The sequence below is a fragment of the Plectropomus leopardus genome, chromosome 20 (assembly GCF_026936395.1).
Source record: "Plectropomus leopardus strain MGB_pleo_1.0 chromosome 20, ASM2693639v1, whole genome shotgun sequence".
Lineage (NCBI taxonomy): Eukaryota > Metazoa > Chordata > Actinopteri > Perciformes > Serranidae > Plectropomus > Plectropomus leopardus.
This window is the reverse complement of record NC_142195.1, coordinates 6,918,169-6,944,709: the sequence shown is the minus strand read 5'-3', so window position 1 is coordinate 6,944,709 and position 26,541 is coordinate 6,918,169. Positions and strand designations below refer to the sequence as shown.

General features: G+C 38.7%; 1 protein-coding gene and 1 long non-coding RNA gene across 7 annotated transcripts in view; both read right to left on the bottom strand.

Moving 5' to 3' along the window:
* LOC148186163 (uncharacterized) overlaps positions 1–6,257 on the bottom strand; it is a 91,006-nt gene extending 84,749 nt beyond the window's left edge. Inside the window, exons 1-2 of one of the 4 annotated variants that reach the window (XR_015775128.1) lie at positions 5,349–6,257; positions 204–306 (exon numbers count right to left, since the gene is read on the bottom strand). This is a non-coding gene — a long non-coding RNA (uncharacterized LOC148186163). The remainder of the gene's footprint in view (positions 1–203; positions 307–5,348) is intronic. The other 3 variants (XR_015775127.1, XR_015775126.1, XR_015775129.1) reach the window with 3 other exon arrangements.
* A 1,364-nt stretch (positions 6,258–7,621) lies between these two features.
* Positions 7,622–26,541, bottom strand: part of olfm1b (olfactomedin 1b) — an 87,652-nt gene continuing 68,732 nt past the window's right edge. For all 3 annotated transcript variants that reach the window (XM_088070926.1, XM_088070927.1, XM_042509468.2), the window contains 3 exons: positions 23,093–23,312; positions 13,323–13,429; positions 7,622–9,729 (listed from right to left, as the gene is read on the bottom strand). In XM_088070926.1, the coding sequence (XP_087927052.1) occupies positions 9,055–9,729; positions 13,323–13,429; positions 23,093–23,312 (1,002 nt within the window). In that variant the 3' untranslated portion in view covers positions 7,622–9,054. The remainder of the gene's footprint in view (positions 9,730–13,322; positions 13,430–23,092; positions 23,313–26,541) is intronic.

The window sequence follows — 26,541 nt, the reverse complement described above, 5'->3', positions numbered from 1 at the left end:
AGCAGATCTACCCTTGTTTAAGAAACCAATGTGCACACGCTAATTTTAGTGGGAAAGGGGTATTTGTAATATAAAACTTATCAACATGTTGTTTAAATGCTCTGAGGAATGAAATATATTTAAAAAATCTTTGTAGCATCAATATTGTTTCTACACTTGGACTTAAAGTTCATGAACACAACCAAGTCAGGGGAGCAACTTACCAACCTGGAAATGGGACCATCCGGGGATCACGTGAATGCAGCAAAAGCCCCATCCATCCACTCTGAACACCTCCGTATGAGTACTATGCTGCATAAATCACACCTATTGAACAAACATGATGTCAGTGGACATAATCCAGGCAGCATTTCCTTCAAAATGTTTTGGCAAAGCAAACTGGTAAAAGTATCTTGCAGGAAACAGGGATTGTGATGTCATTCTATGCACAATACAAAGACTGATTTTGGTATGGAGTCTATACCAGGAACACACAGCTGGATGTGTATGCACGCACCCTTGCCATAACAGCACATTAAATGACATAATTAAAGAAAATGCTAATGAAGGAGACTTTTGTTAGAGAACAGGTGTTGAATTGCTGACAAGGACACAATTGTAAATAAAAAAACAGTGCACTGAGAATCACAAACGGGACATCTGAGTTCTTTTTACTTTGCCTTTTTTATTGCACCATAATTAAAATGAATTGTCTTTATTGCTGTTGTTTTTCTCCCTCAGTCCTGTTCTTTATGGTTTTATTGATTTATTATTGGCTGTTATTCCAAGCCACACTGGGCTTGTAATAGTTTTAGCTCGGAGACTGCTCCCAGCAACAGTGAAAAAGTGAGACCTAGGCTTTGGTTCTGTTTCGCTCCCCCTGCTAGTGTGATGAATCTGAATGGAAAAATTTGTAATGGAACAGTAAAAAGTGGGAGTGTGTTTGAGAAACTGTCAGTGTGTGCCACCTTGCATTAAATTTGAAAGGGCTCCCAGTAATTGCTTGAGTGCGGGGCAGGTCCTAGGTTGTGGAAATTTTATCATTGCTTTAGTTCTCTTGAAAGCTAGGGATTAATCATGTTTTAATATCTTAAAGGGACATTTCAAACCGAAATAAAAAATAATTATTTTTCCCTTTCACTTTTAGTGCTTTTTGGAGATATCAGCCATGGAGGGGAAAATGAAAACATTTGAAAATAAAATATTTTGAAAAAAAGAAAAATGTTGGAGAAAAAAAATAAACTGAAAAAAAGATCAAACTTTTGAAAAATCAAATCAAACTGAAAGAAAGTACGAAATAATTTTAAAAATGAGTTTGTTGTGAGCAGTTTTATGTAGGAACTATTTTCTTCCTACTGAATTAGACCCACCGACTGAATCACAGCACAGAAGGATGTGCGTATCTACTGCTAACTCACCCACTATCAGCTAACTCACTTTACAGCTGAGGACCCCATTGATGGTTTTATTTCAAGCTGCCATGATGCACACTTCCTTCTGCATAGTGCTCGAATAGCAGGTATAGTTTGGTAAAGAAAGCCGATCGTATATAAAACTGTTAAAAGGTCTGTGGATTGTTAGGAGTGATCAGGTCATGATTTCTTGTGCCATTATATTCAAGAGGAGGCCACATCTCTATGGCCGATATCTCCAACACTCTGCAACTCACACCAAAACAATCTGGATTAATAAAAACCACTACAGGTAGGATGAACTAGAATAAATCATTCAGTAAAAGAAATTCAATTAGTTCATTATGAACTCAAAGTGAACATTTGTGCCAAATTTGGAAAAAAAAAAGCCCATCAGTGACCTTGACATTTGAGTTACAACCACTGAAATCTAGTTGGTTCATCGAAAAGTGCAAGTGGAATTTTGTGCCTAATTTGAACAAATTTACTCATGGCATTCTTGACGTATTGTGTTTAGGAAAATGGGACAGTGACCCAGCCAAAAACACGATGCCTCAGGCCATGGCTTCCACCAGTGCACAGCCACAAAAAATGTGTATTTTTAATTGAGTGGTGAACCGTCCCTTTAAATGAAACTTTAACTATTTGGTAAATTGCAGAACTTGAGGGGGAAAACCAAATGTGTCTGCAACTTCTGGTTCAAAATGACAAAAATTAAATAAAGCTTCACTCCCTTGTTGGAATAATCGTAGCTAAAAGCCAGGGATAGCTTTAATATTGCAGTAGTATCATCAAAATTCTGCAATTTGCAGATTGGTCTGACCTTTTCAAGTCAAGCACTTGGCACCAACATCTAAATGCAGGTTGTGATCTGTAGTGATTACAGCTGCATCTCTGAATAAGCCATTCAGGTCACAGTCAGCTGGTCCGAACTCTGAATTCTCATGAATGAAATCTTTACCTAATCCGACCTGCTGAAAAACATGCAGGTATTTGCATTCACAGGCATGCCTGTGCATATTAGTAACCAATCTGGTGAAGCTCACAGAGGTCAGTATTTTTTGAGACAGGCAGAGTGTTGATTTAATACAGTGGTAATTTGGGGGAAATTAGGGGGATGGCTTGGATTTTTGAAGTGGGGTTGTATTAAGGTACTACATACAGAAGATGACAGTCTGAGTCATTTTGGAGAAGCAGACAGGCGTCCAACATAGAAGCTAAGAAATCTACCACTGAGAAGGGGTCAGCAACAAATAACACCTTAGCCATCTAAAGAAGTTCCACTTAAAATAATGAATATCATTTAAAGTGTAAGTTATATTGAAAGTGTTTCTGCTTCACCTTTCTTTCAGACAGTGCATTTAAACGGGGAAGCCATCAACTTCAGTTCTCCATCTATGCTCTCATCAAAGTCACCATACTTCATTGAGAAAAACAGTCATTTTAGCTTGCTGGACACAGAAGCTGCTGGTCTACTGCTGCTTTGATCAGTTAGTTAGTTAATGTTATTGTGTGATTTTGGCAAATCCAAAATAACCCTTTAAAACACCAAAGTCACACAATAATACAAATGAGCTTACTGACAGAGGCAGTGGCAGATCAGCAGCTCCTGTGGTCAGCGATGTGAAATCACTGTTTTTCTCAATGGAGTCTGGCTTTGAACAGTGATAAAACAACTGCATTTCCTAGTTGGAAATCACTGTTTGAGAGTAAGGTAATACTTCCAATCAGTGGCAACAGCAGATGATTTTTTTGGCTATCCTGTATAAAGGTTGGGCTAATCCATACAATGGTGGGGCTCAAATCAATGTCTAAATTTCAATGTAAGTAATACTGCTCCCTCAACAACCACAAATAACACACAAGTCGAGATTACTACTATAAGATGATTTTACTGACTCCTTATTCACACGCAACACCAAACGCAACAGATGCAGACAGTCTACTCTGCCAGCAATGACGCACACACCGGCCCCTGAACCTAAACACACACACAATGAGAGAGAGCGAGTGAGAGGGAGAGAGATTGATTTATAAAGAAATTTAAACATATTTAAACTCACTCGCGCTGGCAGGTGGAGGAAGCAGGCTCCTCCCTGTCCTGCTCCTCCTCAGGTGTGCATGAAAAGTTATCCAACACACTCGGCACATTTTCTGTCCATGGGCGGTATTAAACGGTCCATTTTTGACATTTCAATTTGCCAATTTAAATTCGGTTAGCTACTAGCTAGTTTTGATGGCGGGAACAGGCAGGGGCGGGAAGAGGTGAATGTTGATAAGTAAAGGCGCACGTCAGTGACACAGTGTGTCCGAGCTTTCCGGCTGATCTCGAGTCAGCGATATCCTTACGTTGATTACCAACCAGGAGATTTAATGAATGAAGGTTGATTTTTCTGGGATCAGTTTACTGTGTGAAGCTGTCGCCATCACTGCGTGACACTGCATTACTCTGTTAGACAGATGAAAATGAAATGAGATGACATGGTGTTTTTCTCAGTTGTTCAATGGTGCGACTAAGGCAATTTCTGACAGGGCTGTAAGCGCAACCAAGCCCCACCCTGCTGTCGCCTATGCTTCCAATATACCACACACTTAAACTGATATGGATATTTTTTAACCCTTTAAACATGAGCAAATTGGTTTGATTTCTTTGACCAAAACAACAACAAAAAAATGCGGTAATGGCAATGACAAATTTAACAAGATATAGCCATTGCCATGTAAGTAAGTAAAAAACAAAAACAAACAAGAAAACACACACACAGAAAAAACACAAAAAAATGCAGAAGATTTAAATATATTAAGATTTGTAATATATTTTAGATATATAATTAAAATGATTATAAGTATAGTTTTCTGGACGTCTTTTCCTTTTTTTTAAATATAATTTTAATATAATATAATTTTTTTTTAACTTATTTTCCCCATTTTTTAGAAAAAAAATCAAACCAAATTTGAAATTTGCTCAGTTTTCAAAGTGTTAAATGAAAAGCTTATGAAAGGTGCCTGAATGCAGCACAAGAAAACTTCGACCCAGGTTTCAAAGGGTTAGGAAGGAACTTTTTAGGTGCCTACAATACATTCTGTTATTGGCCCCCACAGTAGTACATTAATTAGCCTCCATATCAGACTCCAGCCTGCATCTCCAAACTGAAGGCGTGCTGACCGTCATCTACTGTATGTGATGCACTGCCTATGGACAAGTACTTCATACACTCCACTTAAAAAAAAACTGAACTATCCCCTAATATAGTCAGCAGCTGTTAGATTTAGTAAAAATAAATAAATAAAGAAGCTGTGCTCTTTAAGAGATCTCTTAAGAAATCAGAGCAGCAACAAGGATTATGCTTAAAGAGCTAATCCCCCTTTAACAAAACACACAAACACACACATATTACATGAATTTCAGATCTTAGTGAAGTCAACAATATCAAAAATGTTGGGCTGGTGGAGGGATTTGCAGCTGCAAACTGTATTTGCATGACAGTATCAGAAACACTGAGAAGTGTCAGGTTATATTCACACAGATTGCATACCTATTCTGCATTTTACTGGTCAGTTTGCAGCCAAGCAGCTGATGAAGGAGCAGCTGATGGTGAAGCAGGAGTGCAGCAGCTGATGCCAATCAGTCAGCTAAAGCTTCAGTGCTGCGTCTGAACTAATGCTTTGCTTCACATGTTGTCAGTCAAATATGTCAAGTGTATCCCACAAAAATGCACACACAACAGCTCAATGTTATTTTACAAACTTGCACTCCATTAATGGCATAGCATCCTTAATCTACAGTTACATAACTAACATTAAGTCACAGAAGTTAGGTTTAGGCATAAAGAACCAGGGTTTGGTTCAGGTTGTGATTTTTTCTGCTCATTGAGAACTTTAGTTAGGTGTCTTAAGGTTTTGGCAGGTAATGTCACTGTGGTCAGGTTTAGGAAAAGAAACTTGGTGAGGTCGTACCTGAAAAATCACTCACTTGAGTTCACACGGTTCCAAACAAGCATCTCCAGGGGAAAGTCTGTGTTTTTGTGACCAGTCCACCACCCCAACATGCCTCCTTCCAACACCACTCAGGCCTGCTTCCTGGTTTACGCCCACCTTTGGTCATGTGATCACATCCTTTCAAAATAAGTGGGATAAGTGCAAGTTTTGGTAGATTACTTTTTGCAGAAAAATAATTTATGTGAAGAGTCTTTTTATAGTCACTGTTCTTTTTTTTTGTGGAGTTTGTTGTCATGACTTTTAAGATAATCCCTCTTTGCCTATTACATCATTTTACACAGATTTGTAGCAACTTCTTCCCCTTGTTCAGCGCTGCACAAATGATAAGTTGAATGTCAATTAGCAGTTTGTGTCAGCTTTAATAGTCTGACAGTCAAGAGTTTTCAAGGATGCATAACCTTCAAATGCACAAAGAGGCCACAGAGACGTCAGCCCGGGAGTCAGTTTCAAAGGTAGATTATGTAATGCGGCGTCAGAAAAAGTCTACAGTCGTGACACCATGGCATCTTTTTTTATTTTGCAGCAATATAATGTGTAAACTGCAGTGCTGTGCAACATTTTTGTAACCCTCTTGCTGGCACATACGCAGTAAGCTTTCTATCACTGATAAGTGGTTTTGTCCTTGGGGGGATGATGCACCTTACAGCTGGCCCAAGCAAGGTCAAACCTCTAACTGAGTCCGTCCTTTTACTCCCAGAAGTGCTGCTGCAGTGGCCGTGGCATTTAGAGGGCAAGTATGAACAAGATAATTAGCCTGCTGCACCTATCTAAGTCTGGGGGTAAACAAGACGTCGGTGCAGGAATAAAAAGAGAGAGCCAACGTTCAAAATGATGAAATGAAATGCAACTGTCAGGTTCACAGTGTTAGAGTGTGTGTGTGTGTGTGTGTATTGGGCATGGGGCATGGGGGGGGGACTAGACGGATTGCTGCTATGTCTCTTGATGCGCCAATCACTGTTTAAAGATGCAAATATATTCCGCTCCTGACTGACAGCTCATCGTGCCATACGCTGCGAGACCTTCCGCCGAACATGTTTCTCTCTTTGCGTGTTTTTTTTTTTTTTCTCTCTCTCTGTCTCCCAAATCCTATCTGTAACTCTTTCTGGGGAGCAAAAGCAGCTTGTGTTGGCCAAGCACTCGGAGTGAAAATAGAAGCAATCATTTATTCATCGATTGAAACATCAGAGGACTAAGAGGCAGTGAGGGAGTGAGAGCAACAAAGAGCGGGAAAGATAGACCGGCTGGAGGATAAGGGAGGGGGGGAAAAAAAGAGCAGTGGTGGCTGCGGGGGTAAGTGAAAAGGAGTGTAGAACAGAGGAGGAGAGGAAATTGTTAAGTGAACAGAAAGGACAGTTTTGCCTTAATAGACATCAGGGTATACAAAAGAAACGTCAAGTGATGGAAACACAAAAAGAGGTTATTCCAGCTATAACACCGCCAGTCGGTGACAGGTAAAATGCTTTTGATTGATCAGAAATGTTTAGCAACCAATAAAACCTAAAAGCGTTTGATATATTCAGTATTAAAGTGACAGAAGCAAATAGCAATAAAAAATGTGATAACTTGTCTATGCAGTTTTGTGTATTTGGTAAACCTTAAAGGGACAGTTCAACTCAAACATCAAAAATAAATAGTTTTTCCTCTTACCTGTAGTGCTGTTTATCATTGATTTTAGAAGGCAGTCATCTCTGCGGTCAATATCTCCAACACTGTGCAACTTACATCAAAGCAATTTTGACTAATAAATAGCACTACAGGTAAGAAGTAAAAAAAAAAAAGTTATAATTTAAGCATGATTTTTTCTTGATGGCAAGCCTTTGTAACTTCTATGGAGCAGCAGCCACTGTGGCCCAAGTGGCAATCAAGCTAAATGTCGCCATAAGTTACCGGTCACACCAGACCAAATACAGCAGCAGCAAAACCCTGGAGTGTATGAGCAACAGTGCATTTTATTGCTCATGAATTCAACTTCTTATCTGTCAGAGGCAGATTTTCTTATTTCAAAAAGGCACACGGCCTTACTTTAAGACTTCTAAAAATGTGACAGCGACTGTAAATACTATTTCCCAGCGACTCGACAAAAGAACAGAATGACCGTTCTGCAATCTTAACGACAGACAACCCGAAAAGGCAGGAAACAAGAGTATTAGCTCTGATGTCAAAACGAACACTTGTGGGCTAAGCCGTCACATGGCCAGCCTTCGGCTTTTTTAAAGGCAACAATCCGAGCGTCAGATTTCTCTGTTTTATTGACACGAATCATTAACTATCTCATCTCAGATACAACACATGTCCAGCAAAGCGCAAAAAGAGTGAAAAGCTTTTGTCCTCTGCAAGGTTATACATTTAAACAGCATTATCCTTCACTAGCAGTGGGGGGGGGGGGAAACATGACATGAGACAGGATTATCCTCTATATAAAAAATAAATAAATAAAAAAACAAACCTCTTCCTACTACAGGCGCATGATGTGAATCGAAGATAGGAGGACCAGGTTCCCAGGGTACAAGACTCGATACATTCTGTTATTTTTTTTCTTCGTAGAGATGTGAGCTAGATAGATTCATCCCACGCAGTCCGAATAAACAAATACAGAGAGGCAAAACCGGTGCCAACAGTTATACAGTGATACAAGAACATTTGAAAAATAAAATGATTGCAAAGAAAGAGATAAATCAACAAAACAAGAACTAAATAGAAAGAAGCAGGAAAGAAAAAGAAATCTTCAAATCCCCGAAGTATTCCACCTTGTTCCCTCCCTCCCTCCCTCCCTCCCTCCTTTTTTTTTTAATAGTATCATACAGCAAAAAGACATTCAGAAGAGCAGACCGGAGTGATAGAAAACACTCATGCAAAGAAAGCCTTTTTCACACATAGTCACTAACACGGAAAAATCATCTCAAACGACAGCGCTGTCAACAGTCAGTGCCTTCAGGTCTTTTAGTGGATGTTGTTATTGTTGTTTGCTGTTTCTCTACAGACTTTTGATTTGCTACTTGATAAAAACGATATGACACCCATTATAGGCTATCAAGTCTTCTGACTAGACTGACCTCCCACTTTTCTGTGTGTCCATGGGACCCGGGGATCCGACAGTTTAACAGTCTTCGTTTCAGGACCCCCACTGACCAAAAGAAAAGTTCTGCAAGGGAGGATTTCTACAGAAGAGCCACAGGTTGATATCCCATAATATAAAAAGAAGGCGTGATGATTTTTTTTTTTTTTTTTGGCATCTGTTCTTATTCTTTTGATATATTAAGTCTACTTTTACAATCATTTTCTATGCGGCAAACAATTAAAGAGTTTCATTCCAAAATAAAAAAAACTCTAACAAAATGATGGCAGCTATTAAAATAAAGTTTACTATGGGTATATTAAGACCTTTATTTACAAAACAGTTCTGTTTTTATTAACAATCATCTGTGATATTAACTGATAAAGCTTTTTTTCTGTAACAAATATATCACATTTTGGAATGAAACCCTTCAATTTTAGATATTTTTTTATGCACATTCAATCCACTTTGCATTCCCTGTTAATGAAGTCTCTCGGTATTTGATATTATAGATAGAATGATCTTTCCATAGTCTTTTTCTTTCGCAGATATATTTTTGAATATAGGGAGATCTCTACACAGACGATATGAATTCTTGTACGTAATCCATTACAGTTCCTCTGAGCGGATAACGTGGAACAGTGTGACGTTATAGAGGACCTGGTGGCCATTGTTCCAGGCGTAGAGGGCTCGGTCACGCGGGTTGTAGTCCAGCATGGAGATATGCGAGTACTTATTCTGGAAGGCAATGTCAATGTACTCATAGGTAGAGGAGTTGGTGGAGTAGGCGTAGTACACCTTGGTGCCACCCGAGTAGCCGTTAGTGACGTAGAGCGTGCCACAGATCATAAAAGACTCGCCGGCACTCCTTTTGGGGTGGTTGGTGGTCCAGCTCTTAATGATCTGCAGAGTGTTGGGGTTCAGCTTGCTGATGACAATGTTACCGGCGTTCTGGTTAGTGGCATAAACAGCCCAGAGACCTCCTTCATCCACCATCAGGTCGATGTCGGAATGTCCGCCCCAGGCGTAGTGATACGCATTGTTGAAGCCGGCGTAGTCGAGCTGCCGAGACTTGCTGATGGAAGAGGTGCGGAAGTCGAACTTGATGATGACGTGGCTCTGGAATTTGTTGAAGTAGATAGAGCCGTTGTAGACAACCTGACCTGTTCCTGACCAAGGGTGGGGCAGACGGTGGGACGTGAAGTTGTCCGACGTCATAAAGTCCTGCATTGACTTGTACTCCCGTACAAAGCGGTTGTTGTGGTAACCATCCATGTACCAGACCTAAAACACCATGACAAGAGGGAGAAAGAAGGAATTAGGATCAAGCACAGTAACACATTCTCATCTTAACTCGTCAAATACCGCCACTGGTCAGTGGACTTTTATACGTAATCATATGACGCATAAAGATATTCTCCTGTGTTTGTTGTTGATATTCCAGAACGTTGTTTCAATTTATGCCTGTTAAATTCATTATGTTTTTACAGGAAATGCACAGTTTCTGCTCATTAGATGGATACAGTCTTTTTCAAAATAAACTTACTTCAGTGAAACACCCTGTATTTACGTTTGTTTACTTAAGCTACAAAAATCGCATGGTTAGGTTTAGGCAAAAAAAGCCTGTGCTTAAGTTTAGGCAACGACAGGACATGGTTAGGTTTACAAAAAACATCATGGTTTGGCGCAAAATTCATACAGAAAGCAAACAGCAGTCTCCCAGGTGAAAGTCCGGGCTTTGTTGGACCAGTCCACCTTCATAGTGACAGGTGCCTTTTGGCGCCAGTGTTTGATGCCAAAAAATCCCTTCCCAAGCGGTGGTATTTGATGAATTGGGAATGAGAACAGGCTGAGCACAGCAGAGCTAGAAACCCCTATCCACATCATTCACCTTTGTGCCTGAAATATCTGAATCTTCTATGCAGATCACACACAGAATAAATCAAATCACACCCTCAACAAGCATCCCAATTAAGTTAGCTCTGAGACTTCCTCAAGGAGCAGACGAAGCTGAGATCCGGCAGCTCCTGAATACAAACAGTCAGCACGACAGCCGCGGGGTGGCATGAGCCGGGCCCCGCAGGGATAATGCCCATCATTCTAGATAAAAGCCCTGTCTCAGCTGCTTCGACCCAGCTTCCTGCTGGCCCCTGCGGTGGTGGGCAGAGAGCTCTCACTCCGGAGCTGCTACAGGCTCAAACACTTCCTCCGTCTCAGAGGGGCTGAGACACCTGGAGCCCATCCTCTACCTGCTTCCAAGAGCTGCTGTGATTGACTTAAAAAATGATTCATATCAAGGAAGCAGGTCTCCAAGGGCCCGGGAAAAAAAAAACCCAAGGTATGGAAACGGAGAGATAAAAAGAAATGGAGCAGAACTGTCTGCTCCCATCAATTACACTCATTCTTCTTTTCCTGCCCTTTGATAACACAGCACATCTTTCATGTCTTCGGCTCAAAATGTATTAGTTTCTACTAAAAAACTTGCCTTACAGTATGCTAAATATGATCTTAGTCAGCAGTACGCTGAATCTGTTTAAATACACACATTATGCAGCCGGTGTTTTCATGACAATTAGCCTTCAGGAGGCAAACCGTGGGTTTACACAGCTACTGTACTGCACACTGATCGCTCTTCTCAAGATTTTAGCCCTTCTCCTCCCGTATGACATTGAGAGTTCTGTCTCTTATTAATGTGTCTCATAAAGCTGCTGCACAAAGAGCATGTAGCCGACAAATAAACTTTCTTTATTTCCAGCTCCCTCACTTCCTTGTGCGCTGGGCAGCTTCCAGTTAAGACCACATAGATTTATCCCTGGCATTTCATTTTAATGTGGTTTACTAATGAAAGCAGACCCGTTTATTGAGCCAACTCCACTCTGCAATCAGAGGCAACCAAGAAGCATTCAGCCGATAACAGGACAGTCACCAAAAACACAGACCTTTGTTATATTTCACAGTGAGAGATGACCGTCACCTATGATCAGGGTCATCTCTGACTGTGGAGTCAGGACAACTGTGTTGCAGATCTTTGAACAAAGTACATCAGCATTAAGTGTTTACAAACAGTGTGGTCGTATTCATTTTTTTCAATTTGAGCAAATCAGTTATTGTGAGGCTGCAACTAACGATAATATTCATTAATAATTAATATGATTATGATCATTTCCCATGCCCCAGTTGTCATTTTTAAAATCTTTGTGTTGCTTAAAACAGTCCAAGTGCAATGATATTCAGTCTACTATCATCTACAGTTTACCGCAATCTGAAAATTCACATTTAAGTGAAACCAGTTAATCTTTTGCTTAAAAAAAATAATCAATCACATTTTTTATAACGCAATTGTGTGTTTGTTTCTCTGTGTGAAATTAACAGGAAAAATGTAAGTTTTACAGTTTGCAATTGATTTTTTTTTGTGACAATTTATATATTACAAATATAATTAACATGTGTAAAACAACACCTACAGTGCTGCGCTGAAAAAACAAAAAAAACAAAAAAAGCAAAAACTTTTTTCATTTGAACAGGGTCAAAATACAAGATGGAAACCAAACATGAAACATGGAAGACGACACAACACAGGATTCTGTTGCTGTTTGCTACCACTTTGGATTTTAAAAATACGGAAGTAAAAAAGAAAAAGTTTCTTTAAAAAGGTTGAATGAAGCTTTGTAGGTACACAATGTAAAAATGTTGATGAATAATTTAAAAAAAAAATCAAATCTACATATTACATCAATGTAGAGGATCATATATTATCTTAAACCAGCATTAATTGATTTTTGGAGCCACTTGGAGAAACATTAACATATACTGTATATACTGTATATCACTTTACAAAGCTGATGGAGCAAACATGTCAGCAAACAGCTGCCTATTTATACATTCAGCAGACATGGAGGAACATTGTTTTGGAATCATATTTCTGGCCTCCAGATAAAAGTCATATTCACTCTCCTTCTACCTGCAGCTCAGATCAGATCTCCACCAACTCCAACTCCTGAGGCTAAATGCTCCACTGTGTTCACCAGCCAGTTACTTACTTTGTCTGCTGTTTGGTGTCGGGTATGTAGCAAAGGACATAAAACCCCAAAAAAGAGCTCCAAGAGCTTAACGCTCCATAAAGCTGAGGGGAACTCAGAGTTGTTTGTCACCGTGAGAAACCACTTTCACATTACACACAGCCATTTGATCCACTGCTAATATAAATATATCGATTAACCCTTTAAAACCTGAGCAGACTGGCTCGATTTATTCCTAATAAATTGGGAAAATGGCAAATATATGACTCAAAAATTAGAAAAAAAAAAAAAACTAAAAATTGGGGTAGAGTGATTAAAAAAAAACTTTTTAAAATGCAAAAAAAATAACAATAATTCTACAACATAATTTTAAATATCTAATTATGATAGTTAGAAATATAGTTCTTTCCCTAGCTCATTTTGTTAGAGTTCTTTTTTTTATTTTGGAATGAAACTCTTTAATTGTTTGCCGCATAGAAAATGATTGTAAAAGTAGAGTTAATATATCAGAAGAACGAAAACAGATGCTAAAAAAAAAAAAAAAGAAATCTATAAATCTACCAATTTCTTGCATTTTGTTCAACATTTCTTGCCAAGTTGCTCATTGTCGTTTTTTTCCCCATGTTTTCAAAATAAATCAAACCAATCTGCTTAGGGCTTAAAAGTTTAAATACTTACTCCGTCTGAATTTAGCACCACAAAAAAAAAAAAGGGATGACAGTCCAAACAGTCAAAGGGTTAATATTGATGGAGCAGCTTATGGTACTGACAGTCTGATGCCCAGCCATACATCTGACATCATAATAGGAGATGACTCCCATCCACACTGTGTGACGGATTGTGTGCAGCGGTACATACCCGTGTGTCACCCTCAGGGGCCAGCGGGTCGGTCATCCAGGAGCCGAACCTGGATCCAGACGTCTTGATGGTGATGGGTTCACTGATGCCCGTCAGCTTGCCGCACGCTGCAAGAGGAGAAAAAAAAAGTGAGATGGGAACACCAAGAGCAACAGCCGCTCAGGTATTAATTCAAAATCTATTACAAGGGATTCACTTCCATTTACTTTCAGTCCAAATGAGTTTGCCTGCAGATTGTTGGTGTCCAGCTTGTTGCTACGCCTCTGTCTTTGCGTGATGTACTGTAACACGAGGCGCTTGATATTCAGTTCACACATGCTAATGCCTGTTTTACTCTCTCTGTGTGTGGATGTGTGAGAAAGGGAGTGAGAGGGAGAGAGAATAGGAAAGGCTCTGTATTCTGCTGCAGCGTGCCTCTTGTAAGCTGCTGTAGTGTTAATTAGTGTTGATTGAGGTGTTAATGTGAATTTGACAAAACTAACACTGGGCTCTGTGGCCCCTCCTCTGATTGAGAGCTGGTCAGACTGATGCGCCCTTTCTAATGAGCAGAAATGAGAGATTTTAGCACGTAATAATACCTCAAAGCACCGCCGCAGCTCATCCATTCGTTTAGGTCGTTTTTCGAGCGGATACTTGGACGAGACAAAAGTCAATTAGATGATTCTGACGAGTTAATTTTATCCCGTGAATGTGATGAGTTGCTCTGAAGTGCTAATTTAAAGAGTAGGACTGTGACGGCGGCTCATTTTAGGTTTTCATTAACATCTTTTTCTGTGAGGCATCATTAACCCTTTACTGCAACACTCATCATTACTCTTTCTTCATACCAACTTTCTTGCTCTCAACTGTTGTGAAATGTCCAGTGGTGGAAAAAGTATTTAGATCCTGTGCTTAGTCCTGCATTGAAAATAGTACTTCAGTATAGGTAGGTATAATCAGAAACATGTACTTAAAGTATGAAAAGTACCCAATGCAGAAAAATGTTCAAACAAACAAACAAATTAAAAAAAGAATAAAAATCAATAACAAATTCATAAAACTTCAAATCATTTAAAACAAGAAAAAAAACTCAAATTATAAAAAAAGGAAAAAACACCCCCCAAAACTCAAAATTATTATCAAAATGAAGAGAAAAATCAATCATAAATAATAGAAGAAAAAAACTGCAGCATTTAAAGGTTACAAGTAACAAGAAAATAACTTTTAAATGAAAAATAACAAACATCCAAAAACTCAAAATTATAAACAAAATAGAATTCAACACTCCACGAAATTCAAATTCTTTATATTTATATTTTGTTCTTAATGCAAAAATTGTAATTTGTAATGTAAATAAAGCTGTCAGATAAATGCAGAGACGTAAAAAGTACATTTCTATCTGAAATGTAGTGAAGTAAAAGGATTAAGTAGCATGAACATAAAATACTCAAGTAAAGTACAAATACCTCAAAATTATACTTACTTATACTTAAGTACAGTACTTGAGTAAATGTACTTAGTTACATTCCACCATTGGAAATAACATTTTAAGTCGAACATGCAGATTTCCTCTGATCGTCTCATTCTGTTATCTGTCTCATCTGGTGAAACGTCTTCCTCTTACATAATGATAATTGTGCTTACATAATTATAATTGTGCATAACGAGTGTTTGTGTGTGCAACATATGTCGTGCCTGTGAGTGTGAGTGGGCATCACACCTCAGCGGGCTGAGAGACAAACACATGGTCACATGAGCAGCATCTACTATTTCTCGCGGGGGGTTGAGTCCCTTATGTAACCCTCAGTGGGATTAGAGTCCGCAGTAATACACTGGCCCATTGATTTATTTATTTTTTTCTCCTCTCTAATCATGCCCTCTATCTTTAGATGGCACTACTATTGCCGGCTGCCGGGGAGTCTGCTGATGGATCTGCAGTCTGGAGATGCACACTGGATCTAATCCCCTTTTGGCCTGAATTTGCTGGAGGCTGAAGCAAAGGGGCAGAGCCAATGGAAAAACCTAATGGGAGCTGATGTAACAAAAAAAAACACCATCAGCCTTTACCCTGAAATGTGAGGATTTAGATATAGAATGAATACTGATGAGGAGGGATAGTTATTTTCACAAGGATCATTTTGCTTTATTTCAACATGCGTCTTGTTTTTTGTGGTTTTGGCTGTAATTTTTCATCAGTTATGATTAAATTATATTCACCAAAGTAATGTGGGAGCGCAACAACAAGGCACGGTCAAAGTTCAACAGAGCAAAAAACAGGCATCATCAGATAACCAGACAGCTCATTACTATCTACACTACTTAATTTAACAGGCAAACCGAAAGTCAGCACACACAAAATATTCATAGTCAGGCTACAACTATCTCTTTTTTCATTTTAATTTTGATTTTCCAGTCAGTTTATCTGATTATTTTCCCAATTAACTGAGTCATCATTTTGACTATCACATTTCCAAAAATAGTTTAAAATGCTGTTCCAGTAGCCTACAACCTAAGTCTATGTCTTCAGTTGTCTAAATTTGTCTGACCAGGTGTCCAAAACCCAAAATATATATGCACTGTGTAATTTTATATATGACAAAGAAAAAGCATTAAGATCTCACATAGGAGAAACTGGATACAGCACATTTATCAGTTTTGCTTAAAGGGAAGTTGTATTCTTCAACCTGGACCCTATTTTCCAATGTTTTTATGTCTAAGTGAGAATTGAGAAGAACATATTTTAAATTGGTCAAATAACGAGGGAGACCGCAGCAATGTAACCATTTTGGGCATATTTACACCATCAATGTACATCCACTAAAAATGTTTGGTTTTTTGACATGTTCTTATTATTATTTAAGTGTCTGGCATGTTGTGGAAAGGATCCCTACAGATATGGACCTTTTTTATTTAAGAGTAAGATTCTTGTGTTTAACCAGGAGCAGCCCCAAAACTGCCATCATCAAACCTACCAGACTCCATTAAAATAAATTTTATCATCATAAAATACACCTCATTCAAAGTGAGGAAAAACTCCCAAAAAATCTTCTTGATTTGTCGTTCCACTTCACATACTCTGGTTTGATTCAAATAAAGCCATGATTCACTCAGGTAGATGTGAAATAAAGCTGGCTCTATACACACCAAAATAACTCGTTTTATCTTCATTTGAAACTTTGCAAATAACACGTTTCACCCATAGAATGATCCGGTTTGCCCTACAATAAAAATCCAATCAGCAGCAGGACAGAGAGTCTGCTGAGTAGTCTCTCTCTCTATATATGGTTGTGTCTGCATGCCTATCACTTTAAAATTTCCCACATCATATAAACTATTCGACACACTAAATGACATGCACATCACAATACAGCAAACCTGATGAAGCTATAGGCGTCTGCAAGGTTTCAAATGAAGACTAAATAAAGAGAAAAAGCAATTCAGCCCTCTTGTGTGCAGTGACTCTGCTTGTTTGCTATCTAATGTTTCCAGCCATCACGTTCAAAGGACTGACAGTGCTGTGTACGGGGCATGTGCTTTTGAATGACTTCCCCTTGAAATTGCTGTTTATTTCAATGCAGTCTGGTGTGCTTGGCAATAGCGATTTCTGGTTAAACAAACGGTATCTGACTCTTTGACAAAAAGTCTCCGTAGGGATCCTTTTGTTTGCAGAAACTCGGAACAATCTGAGCCTGTCTGTGGCAAAAGCAAGTACTTTTAGATGACGATTTATGTGAACATGCCCGGAATGGTTACATTGCAGCTTGTTTTGTGCGTACCGTAACTGTCATGCTCAATACTGGACCAATATTAAAAATTGTTGTTCCCTTTAGTCAGTTAAACAAAACATGGAAAGTAGGGTCCGAGTTGGAAAATACTGAACTAACCCTTGATGATGACAAAAACTATTATTTGGAGTCCTGACTCAACAAATCAATGAATCTACCAATCGTTGGTACACTGTGTTCACGGCAAGTTTAACAGGTCAGAGTTGAACCAGAACGCAGATCTATAAACTGCCGTAGATGTTTACAACTAACAGCCTTTCTCTTTGCCTTTCATTTTTCTTCCATGTAATCTGAAGCTAACTTTAAAGGTTTGAAAACTGGATTGACATCAGTTTCCTTGGGCTGCTGTGTTGATGCCTTTTACAAGCTGTTAAACCGTTACAAACTTCAGCAAATTGGTTTGATTTCTGCTGAAAACATGGGGGATGAGCAACTTGGTGAGAAATGTCCCACAGATTGCATAAAATTAATAGACCTGAATATTAGTTTTTAAAAACTACAATATTCATAATTATCATACTAACATATTTGAAATTATGTTAAGTTCAAGTTTCAAGTACTTCAAGTTTCAGCACATTTTGAGGTAATTTTCTTTGTGGTTATTTTTTGCCTTTCCTTTTTCTTTTTTTTAAATTCTCAAGTAATTTTCTTGTGACTTTTTACTAATTTATTGCTAATTGTTGGGCCAGCTCTTCCTAAGTTGCACATTACCTTCTCCCAATGTTCTTCAAGAAATCAATATGCTCATGGTTTCAAAGGGTTGATATAACAGCAAATCACTTTTTGCTATGTTCAGATATAAGAGTAGAAATGTCTTGAGCAGAGAATGAAGTCACGCTTCTTCTGGGTGTGTTGTGATCATCACAGATGTATAAAGAGAACTGGATACAGTGTTGGAAGAGTAGTGCACTGTTACTGTTATTTTGTTCTATTTATCGAATTGCCATAGTTACTTACTGGCCGCACACTCAGCCACCGCCATTGTGAGAACCATCTACAAACAACTCGCTCTGAATTTTGCATAAAGCCTCTTTAAAGGCTATGTCAACTTATTTTATCAATAATCCTCTTACTATGTGATGGGGTCCTACATAAACACACCATTTTCTGCCAATGTGAGAGCAGTTTCGGTTATTTCACATGAGGTTTCTCTGTGCTCTTCTCACCACTTTGAAGTGGGATCACATCAAAGTGGAATAAGCTGATGTCACATACTTCAATCAGAGTTAAGCAACATTTGATGGCCACTGGTGGTGTTACATCATTGTCACCACTTCCACACAATCCTGATGAAGCCTACTTATTTCCCTTTTGCAACAAAATTAGCACATGCACACAGGTTTTTAAATGCAGGTGAACATGCTAATATGTCTTTTCCCACTGACAGTAGACCAGGGCTGTGTGCACAGCTCTGCAGCAGGTGAGTATCTCCTTATGTGTGTGTTTTGTTTTGGTGTGTCATGTTCAACATTACAGTTAGTTAACAGTAGAAAGCAGTATGGAGGCTTGTGAAAACTGTACAGCAGTTACTTCTTTTTACGTAACTCTTACTTACTCAGTCTCTCTTTGAAATTTGGTTCACGCTAATTTGGAATGATGCATCTCACTGATCAGCAGGCTAAAATAAACACATATTTCCATCACAGCCGGTCCCAGTCATAGTGAATAAATAACTAATAACTGACTACTGCAGAGTCAGCTGGTGTGAATGCCGATTTTATATATATATATATATATATATATATATATATATATATACATATGTAACATTTCTGAGAAATTATTCAGAAATTATGTTAATTCTCTCTTTTTAAAGGTAGTTTTCTTGTCACCTTTTCTTGCAATTTGCAAGACATTTTATGCAAAGTTGCTTATTACATTTCCACCCTGTTTTTGTAAGAAATCAAACTAATTTGCTTAATTTTCAAAGGTTTAAGTGCTTGGGAAAGGCACAAGAAATGATTATCCAAGTTTCCAAGGGTTAACTCATTATTGGCTTATTATGTCACATATATGTCATTGAGAGATGTCCAAAATTTGAAGCGTTAACACCTGCTGTATCATTTGACTGCTTGTGTGACTTCTTTGAAGCGATGTTTCCGTGTTCTCACATCTCAGCAATAAAAAATGAACAATAGCCAGAGCTACACACATTCTCTAAAATAAACCAATTATTCTTTAATAAAGATGAGACTGGGGGAAATTCATTAAACTGAGATATGTTGAGGTTGTTTGCAAAGCAAGAGATATTGATTCTCTGGTATTTGAACCTGGCTGTTAACATTACGCTTATAATTTTATTCTCCACAGAGGCAATGGAAGGTGAGAACAATGGTTGCAGAGCCGGCAGCAGAGGGATTTATGTGCTGGTATGGCTCTCCTGCTCCATTCATCAGTGTTTCGGTGTGAGGGGACTGGATTCGCCTGAAGCTCTCTGTGCCTCCACGTTGCTGGGGCACGACACAGGGTGATTTATTTATTTGATTATTGCCCAGCAAGCTGGCATGTCCCCTTGATCGATGGCCATTGTGTCCCAGCAGCCGCCGGCCTGTTAGTCTCTCCTGCACAAAACAGCTTGAAGGACAGCTCTGCAGGGACCCCAGTTACTCTCTTTCACTTTCCCAGCTCGCCTTCACTTTATCACTCCTTCTCCCTCCCCCTTTTACCACCTCCTATCAGCGCCTTCTATCTATTATTCAATACTCAAATTTCTCCTACCCTCTTTATTTTTCTTTTTTTCCCTGCTGTTGTTGATCTGCTGATGCAAATTATCTAGTGACCTTCACAAGTTTAATCTCAATAACGGGAGTGTAGTGGAGTGTATTTGTGTGCACCATGCATGAGTGCCTCTGGAATCGTGTGAAGATGAAAGGAATCGCCACCCTCTGTTCTGCCTGAGCCAGTCCCTCGCTGGGTGACCTCGCCTTTATCTCATCTGATCTCGCGCGCACACACACTGGAGTAACTCGCGCAGTTCCTACCTCTCCTATCTTTGACAGTCAGACCACAGATGTGAGTGGCGGCGTGTGCATCGAACTGAGAGCTAAAAAAAAACCAGACAAAACTACAGTCCGGTGGGCAGTAAAAAATAAATTAATAAATAAATAACTGTGTGCATAGATAAAGAGAAAATAATGGCAGAGGAAGTAGCTGCAGAGCTGAGATTAGGCGTCTGCTTTTTGTGCTCTACATGTTCAATTTAAACACAATCGGTGTGTTGCGACTAGCTGTCTAAAAGGTATTGTAACCAGAAGTTTTTTTTACCCAATTTCTTGCTGTCATCTTGCGCTGTGAATAATTCCAAACAGGGACACAATATACCCGTGATGTGCGGCGTGTAAGTGTCTCTGCACTTGTAATATATCTTAGTCACTGTAGCGTGGGTGTGCATCTATTAGCACTGTGGGCTGTGACAGAAGTGTGAAGAGACTGAGACAGGGGCTAAAAGCAAAGATAAGACTGTTGCTGTCAGTAGCTCTCTCTCTCTCTCTATGCTATCTATTAATTTGTGTTTGTGTGTGTGTACCTGTGAAACAGTGTAAAACACCTCCTGCCTTATCATGTATTAAACATCTCATTGATTTCATCACAGGAAGCCAGTTTTGCAGGAAGCTACCACAGATTCATGCAGAATTCTACAACAAAATTTTCCAGTGTCCCAACAAACACAAATGCGGGCCTTGTAGGACTTCCACTAATTATTATTTCAGATTCATGATTTCCTTTATAAAATGTCATAAAATTGTGAACAAAGTCTGTCGCAATTTTCCAGAGCCCAGAGTGGCATCTTCATATTGTTTGTTTTGTCTCATAAACAGACAAAAAGCCCCAAAATATTTGTTATACAATGACAACATTAAATCTGAGAGGCTGGAACCTAGAATTTTTTGGCTTTTTAATGGATTAATGACATAAAACTGGTGTTGATTTTCTGAAAATGGACCAATTGAACTCTTTGCTGGACATAGTAAAGAACACAGGGGAGACTGGGTATGGTTGTCACACTTGTCCCAGCACCGATAATTGGCTGAGTTTTTATGTAAAAACTGTCAAATATTGACATAAAGTAAACTTATTTTTCTACTTCTACTAGTTCCATTGTAACAATCTGGACTGGTTAGGCAGCAGATGTGCATGCCTTTGTTTTGTTTTTCTGGGGGTGTTTTTCCCCCCCTGGTGTGTCATATTCAAAGTCATAGAAGAAAACAGAAAACAGGTCAGAAAAGAGTAGAAAGCAGCATGGAGGCCAGGGAAAATGTTACAATGGTTACATCTATTTTATATCTCTTACTGATTTGGTCTCTCTTTCACACTTGTTGCAGAGTAATTTGAACAATGTTGGTGCGCTGCTTGGGCGGAGACTGACAGTATTTTGTGACTGCCCGTCACTGCAATGGGCTGGCAAAGGGGCTAAAATTAGCATGTCTTCCTGGTTATCACAATTTCATCACTGTAAATCAAAGCTGATTGGAGTTGGAGCCCATATATACCCATAACAACAGCAGAGTTCTGAATGCCAATTGTAACCTTTTCTGTTAAACAGAAAAGCCTGATGTTAGTGAGTGTAAGTGGGGGGGCTTGTCCAATACAGAGGGTGGAATTAAAAATGCGCCTTTTTGTAGACTTTTTGACTGCACTGATAGCCCACACAGAGCAGCTATGGTGACCTCTCTCTCAGAGGTTTTGTAATTTCTTGCAGCATTCACTCAATGTCACCAGGCAGATAAGAGATTCTTTGGGGACAAACCTTACTGTGTTTCCCTGCCTCAGCGCATCTGATGCAGACTTTAGTTAAGGCGCTCCCCCTATAAGATTTTCAGATTTTTTCAGTTCAGATGAACTTGGCATCTTGGCACACTTTCAAAAAAAGTAAAATAGATAAATTAAACAGAAAGTGTTGCAAACATCCCTGCCTGTGATCCACTGTTAAGCAGTAGCAGCATGGTGGTTTGAAATGTGAAAAAATTAAATGCCTCACATTTTACTTAATGTAATCTGATACAATTTAACCCTTTGAAACCTGAGCAAATTGGTTTAATTTCTTTCAAAAACACCAGAAGAAAATGAGCAACAAAATAAAAAATGACTCAAAAATGACCAAAAAAATAATTTAAAAAAAGATATATACAAGATAATGAAAAAAGTAAGTAAAAAACAAGCAAACAAGGTAAAAGTGCCTGAAAAATTATAATTCTGTAACAATTTTAAATATGTAATTATGATGAATATAGCTTTTTCCCCAGGCTATTTTAAAAATAATTTTCTAAATCGACTCATTTCTTGCAATTTGTGGATTATTTCTCACAAAGTTACTCATTGCCATGTTTTTGAAAGAAATCACACCAATTTGCTTAGGGTTCAAAGGCTGTGAAAAGCGTCAGGTAATATTGCTTCAGGTTTCAAAGAGTTAAACAGTTCTAACTACACTATCAGTACTAATTAAACATAGATTTGCTCCAGAAAATAATGCTTTCATGCCTAAAAATCAGTATTTTGGCTTCAAAATCTGCACATTTCTTTACACAGCTATATTTTTTTTTAATGAAAGTAAGTAAGAAAGTAAATATTCACACAATAAATACATTGTATGACTCATAGGTCATCTCTTCTTGGTGAAAGTGGTGCTGCTACAGCCATCTCTTTGTTACAACCATACCTGGTCTCCCCTATAGGAGTTACACAGATGTAACTCCAGTTATATGAGTATTTGTGCGGCCCTCTAATTGACTCAACTATCAGGTTACCTTGACAATGTAAGAGTACACCTATAGTAAAATCCATTAGAGGGTGAGCACATACAAAACACAACTATAAATTGTAGATGGAGAGTGTGTTATAAGACTGTGTATCTCAGTCACACATAATGTTCCTGTGATGTTCTGAATCGTGTGAATATGCCTGAGCATCTCTTTCTGGCCACTTACAACACACTATATGTCAGTGGGAGTGTTGGGTGCATGCACATGTTTGAAAGCAAAGTGTGTGCCAACAACTTTCTGTGCCTACCTAATTTTTGCATGCATGCTCGGAGTCTCTCCTCAAGATTTGACACTCTGTTGTGGAGCTCCTCGTAGTCATAGGCCCCCATCTCCTCCTGAAGTTCGCTTAGAACTGACGTCAGATTCTGGACCTCCTCCTTAAACTGCAATACCAATTTGGCATCGGCTTTGTACTCCTCCAACACTGGTATCAACGGTCTAAGCTCCTCCATTTTCGCTTTAATGGCCTGAAAGGATTAGAATAAGCTCGGTTGAGTGTCATGCGCGACAAAAGGAGACTGTCCATAAAAGAAAAAAAGAAAAGAAAAAAAAGAAAAACACCTGTCTGAACCTGACTACTCTAACTCTATCCTGCCTCTTCACTGACACGATGAGCCCCTGTTTGTGTCCGCGATCAGTGTTTGTGTGTGTGTTGTGTCTGTGCAGGTGTGTGTCTGAGCAAACAAACCCAGGAATAAATTCTCCGCCCCGCTGGACGAGCAGAGCAGGTGGCTCCGTCCCCTCGACAGTGACCAGCCGTTAAAAAGCAAGCCCTCGGTACACCGACAACAATTGGGAAAGCTCTTTATTGGTCATCATCGTTTAAAATGCAACATCGTATTAAGGGTTACATGCTTTTACATGTCACACACAACAAAGTGTCTCGAATTTTACGTCTATAGTTTTACGCAGAGATTTGTTGAGTAACCAAATATGCATAGACAAAAGCCAAAAGAAAAAGAAAATGAATAACAGCAATTAATAATAATAATAATAATAATAATAATAATAATAATAATAATAATAATAATAATAATAATAATAGTAATAATAATAGTAATAATAATAATAATAATAATAATAAATGTATTTACGTTTGAAAAAAGCTTTTAAAATGGAAAACTTTGACAGCAGTAACATGCAGGAAGAGATCAGTGGTGGGTTGGTTTGGGAGAAGGGTGGGGTCTCTTAGTCTTAATGGTGCTAAAGGTAAATTAACTGTTTGATGCCCAAATGCTCTCAGTACTGTGGCCCAGTTCAGGGGAATCTGGAATTGACCTGCCTCTTCTTCCCTGTGGCTCTCTTTACTTGTCTTAAAGTTAGCCCTGCAAGCAAGAAAATGACAAACTGTTGACAGGGGCTACGGCTTGCTAACCTAGCTAACAAGGCACACAAACAAACACACACACACTTAGTATTTGCACTTCAGACATCTTACAGAAATATGCAGACATGCGTTGAATGTGGTTGGTTGCATGGGGGTTCTGAGCATGCATCGGGTTGCACAAATGTGTGGGTGCAGGTAAAGATGATACAAACAAAAGGGAGGGATACAATTGAAACAATGCATTTGTGTGAGTGACTGCAAAAAGGGCTAGGTATCGAACTTTAATGCTTTTTTTAATACTGCATGTAATGTGTTTGAAGCACTGAGTAAAACAAACTTTTAAAGGTATTATGCAATTTTCCTAATAATGTATAGACTCAGACAAAAGCAATTATCACATACAATCCATTAAAAGTGTGTGGCAGTGTATTTATCTGGAGAGAATCTGCCTGAATTATCTATGGATGTATTATTAGATTTGGATACTGGACCCCAAGATGGCCCCTATTCAGTCCAATGGAATTGCTCGCCTGATGCATACATCAAAAAGTATCTAGGTTCTGTGTTTGCTTCCAGAGTATGTGGCCCACTAAATATGCCCGGCGGTGTTGCTGCCGTTTGGCCCCTAAATGATTATAGTGAGACAGATTTTCAATTGCTTTTGTCAGCTCAAGAAAAGTTTTAGAAATATAAAACCTCCATGGATCAATAATTGAAAATATGAACAGTAATAATTGATGTTTTTTGCAGTTTGATGTGTTCTGTCAACAGTTTTACAGACTTGTCTGTTGTTATTATGGCCTGTGAGGAAAATGCTTTCTGGGTCGAAAGGGATTTTTTTTTTCCTGCAATAACTTGAGTGTCCACTGGGAAAAAATGGGAGAAAAGCTGAGAGGTGTTTTGGGGGCTTGGTGTTGTCTTGCTTTCTTCTTATTTTGCTATGTTTGGGGACCTGCCTGAGCACAACGGGCAAGTGAGGTCAGGACTTAATAAAAAGGTGGTAACCGGGTGCCAGATCATAAGCAGCTCCAAGAGGAATCTATGAAAATAGTAGGGCGAAATGCTAAGCATGCAAAGCTCGATCCAAAACGTGAGTGAATCTGAGCAACGTTTCCTCATATAATAGTTCATATGACATCTTACGAAAATGCTCATTCAACGGTTCATATGATATCTAATGAAATAGAAAGGAAGGCTTAATGTAACATTTGGTAAGTCGGGTTTAGACAAGTAAAGTTACTTTAGTTATGTTTAGGAAAAGAAACATGATAATGAGTTACCTTAGAATAACGCAAAGTTTACTTGGTTTCTCAAAGTTTCAAATGCCAGTATCCTTGGGGAAAGACCTGTGTTGTTTGACACATGCACCATAACACGCCTCCCTAAGCAGACTTTTGGTCTGTATACTACTTACTTCTTTCCGCCCACTAGTACATTAGTCATGCAATCACACCCTTCCCAAGTGCATGAGTTATATATGAATTGTGGTGTATGACTTTTCATAGGAATACTTGTGAACAGTGCCTGAAAACTGCCTGATCTGGTCAGTACTTAAATGTGACATCGACTGTCTTGTCAAATATGTAATCTTATTCTACTTATTCTTTGATCTTTAAAGCATTTATGACCGCTTCTGTTAAGACAACATTTAGCATGTTGAGAACTTCCTTTATGAGTCGAAGGAAGTAGATAATTATGCAATAAGTCAACTGGCAGCAACAAAAATTGTCAACTATTTTGAAATCTGGTTCATCGTTAAATCATTTTTCAAAGAAAAATGTCAATAATTCCTCAATACCAGCTCTTTTATTGTACTTAATTGTTACTTTTCCCTTTTTTGGACTGTTGGTTGGATAAACCCAGTAATCTGCTGATGTCACTGTGAGCTTTGAGGAACTGTGAGGGACTTTTTCACAATTTTATTGGCCTAACAGTTAATTAATGAACTGAGGCACCCATCTGCACACTGATAATGAAAACAAAATGTTACAGTCCTAGTTGAATGATTAAAAGGGTTTCAAAGAATAAAAAGGATCAGTTTGGTATTGGTAGAGAAGTTGAGGCGTATCAGCGCTACGAAACGATTCCAATAACACTCCACACTACCTGCAACATATATATATATATGTCCCATGTGCAGATGTCTTGGTGGTACAACAGTTCACCATAATCTACTCAGTGATAAACTTAAAATATTCTATTACATTTCAGATTTGATATGGGATTCCATCTAATGGTTTTAGAAAGTGAGTTGGTGAGAAATAAGGATATGAATTCTTGCAGCTGAGTTCATGTATTCAGTTATTAAAACTTGTTGATCATTCATGCAATATGGATTTCTTGGTATGTGGCATGGTGGTTTAGTCGAC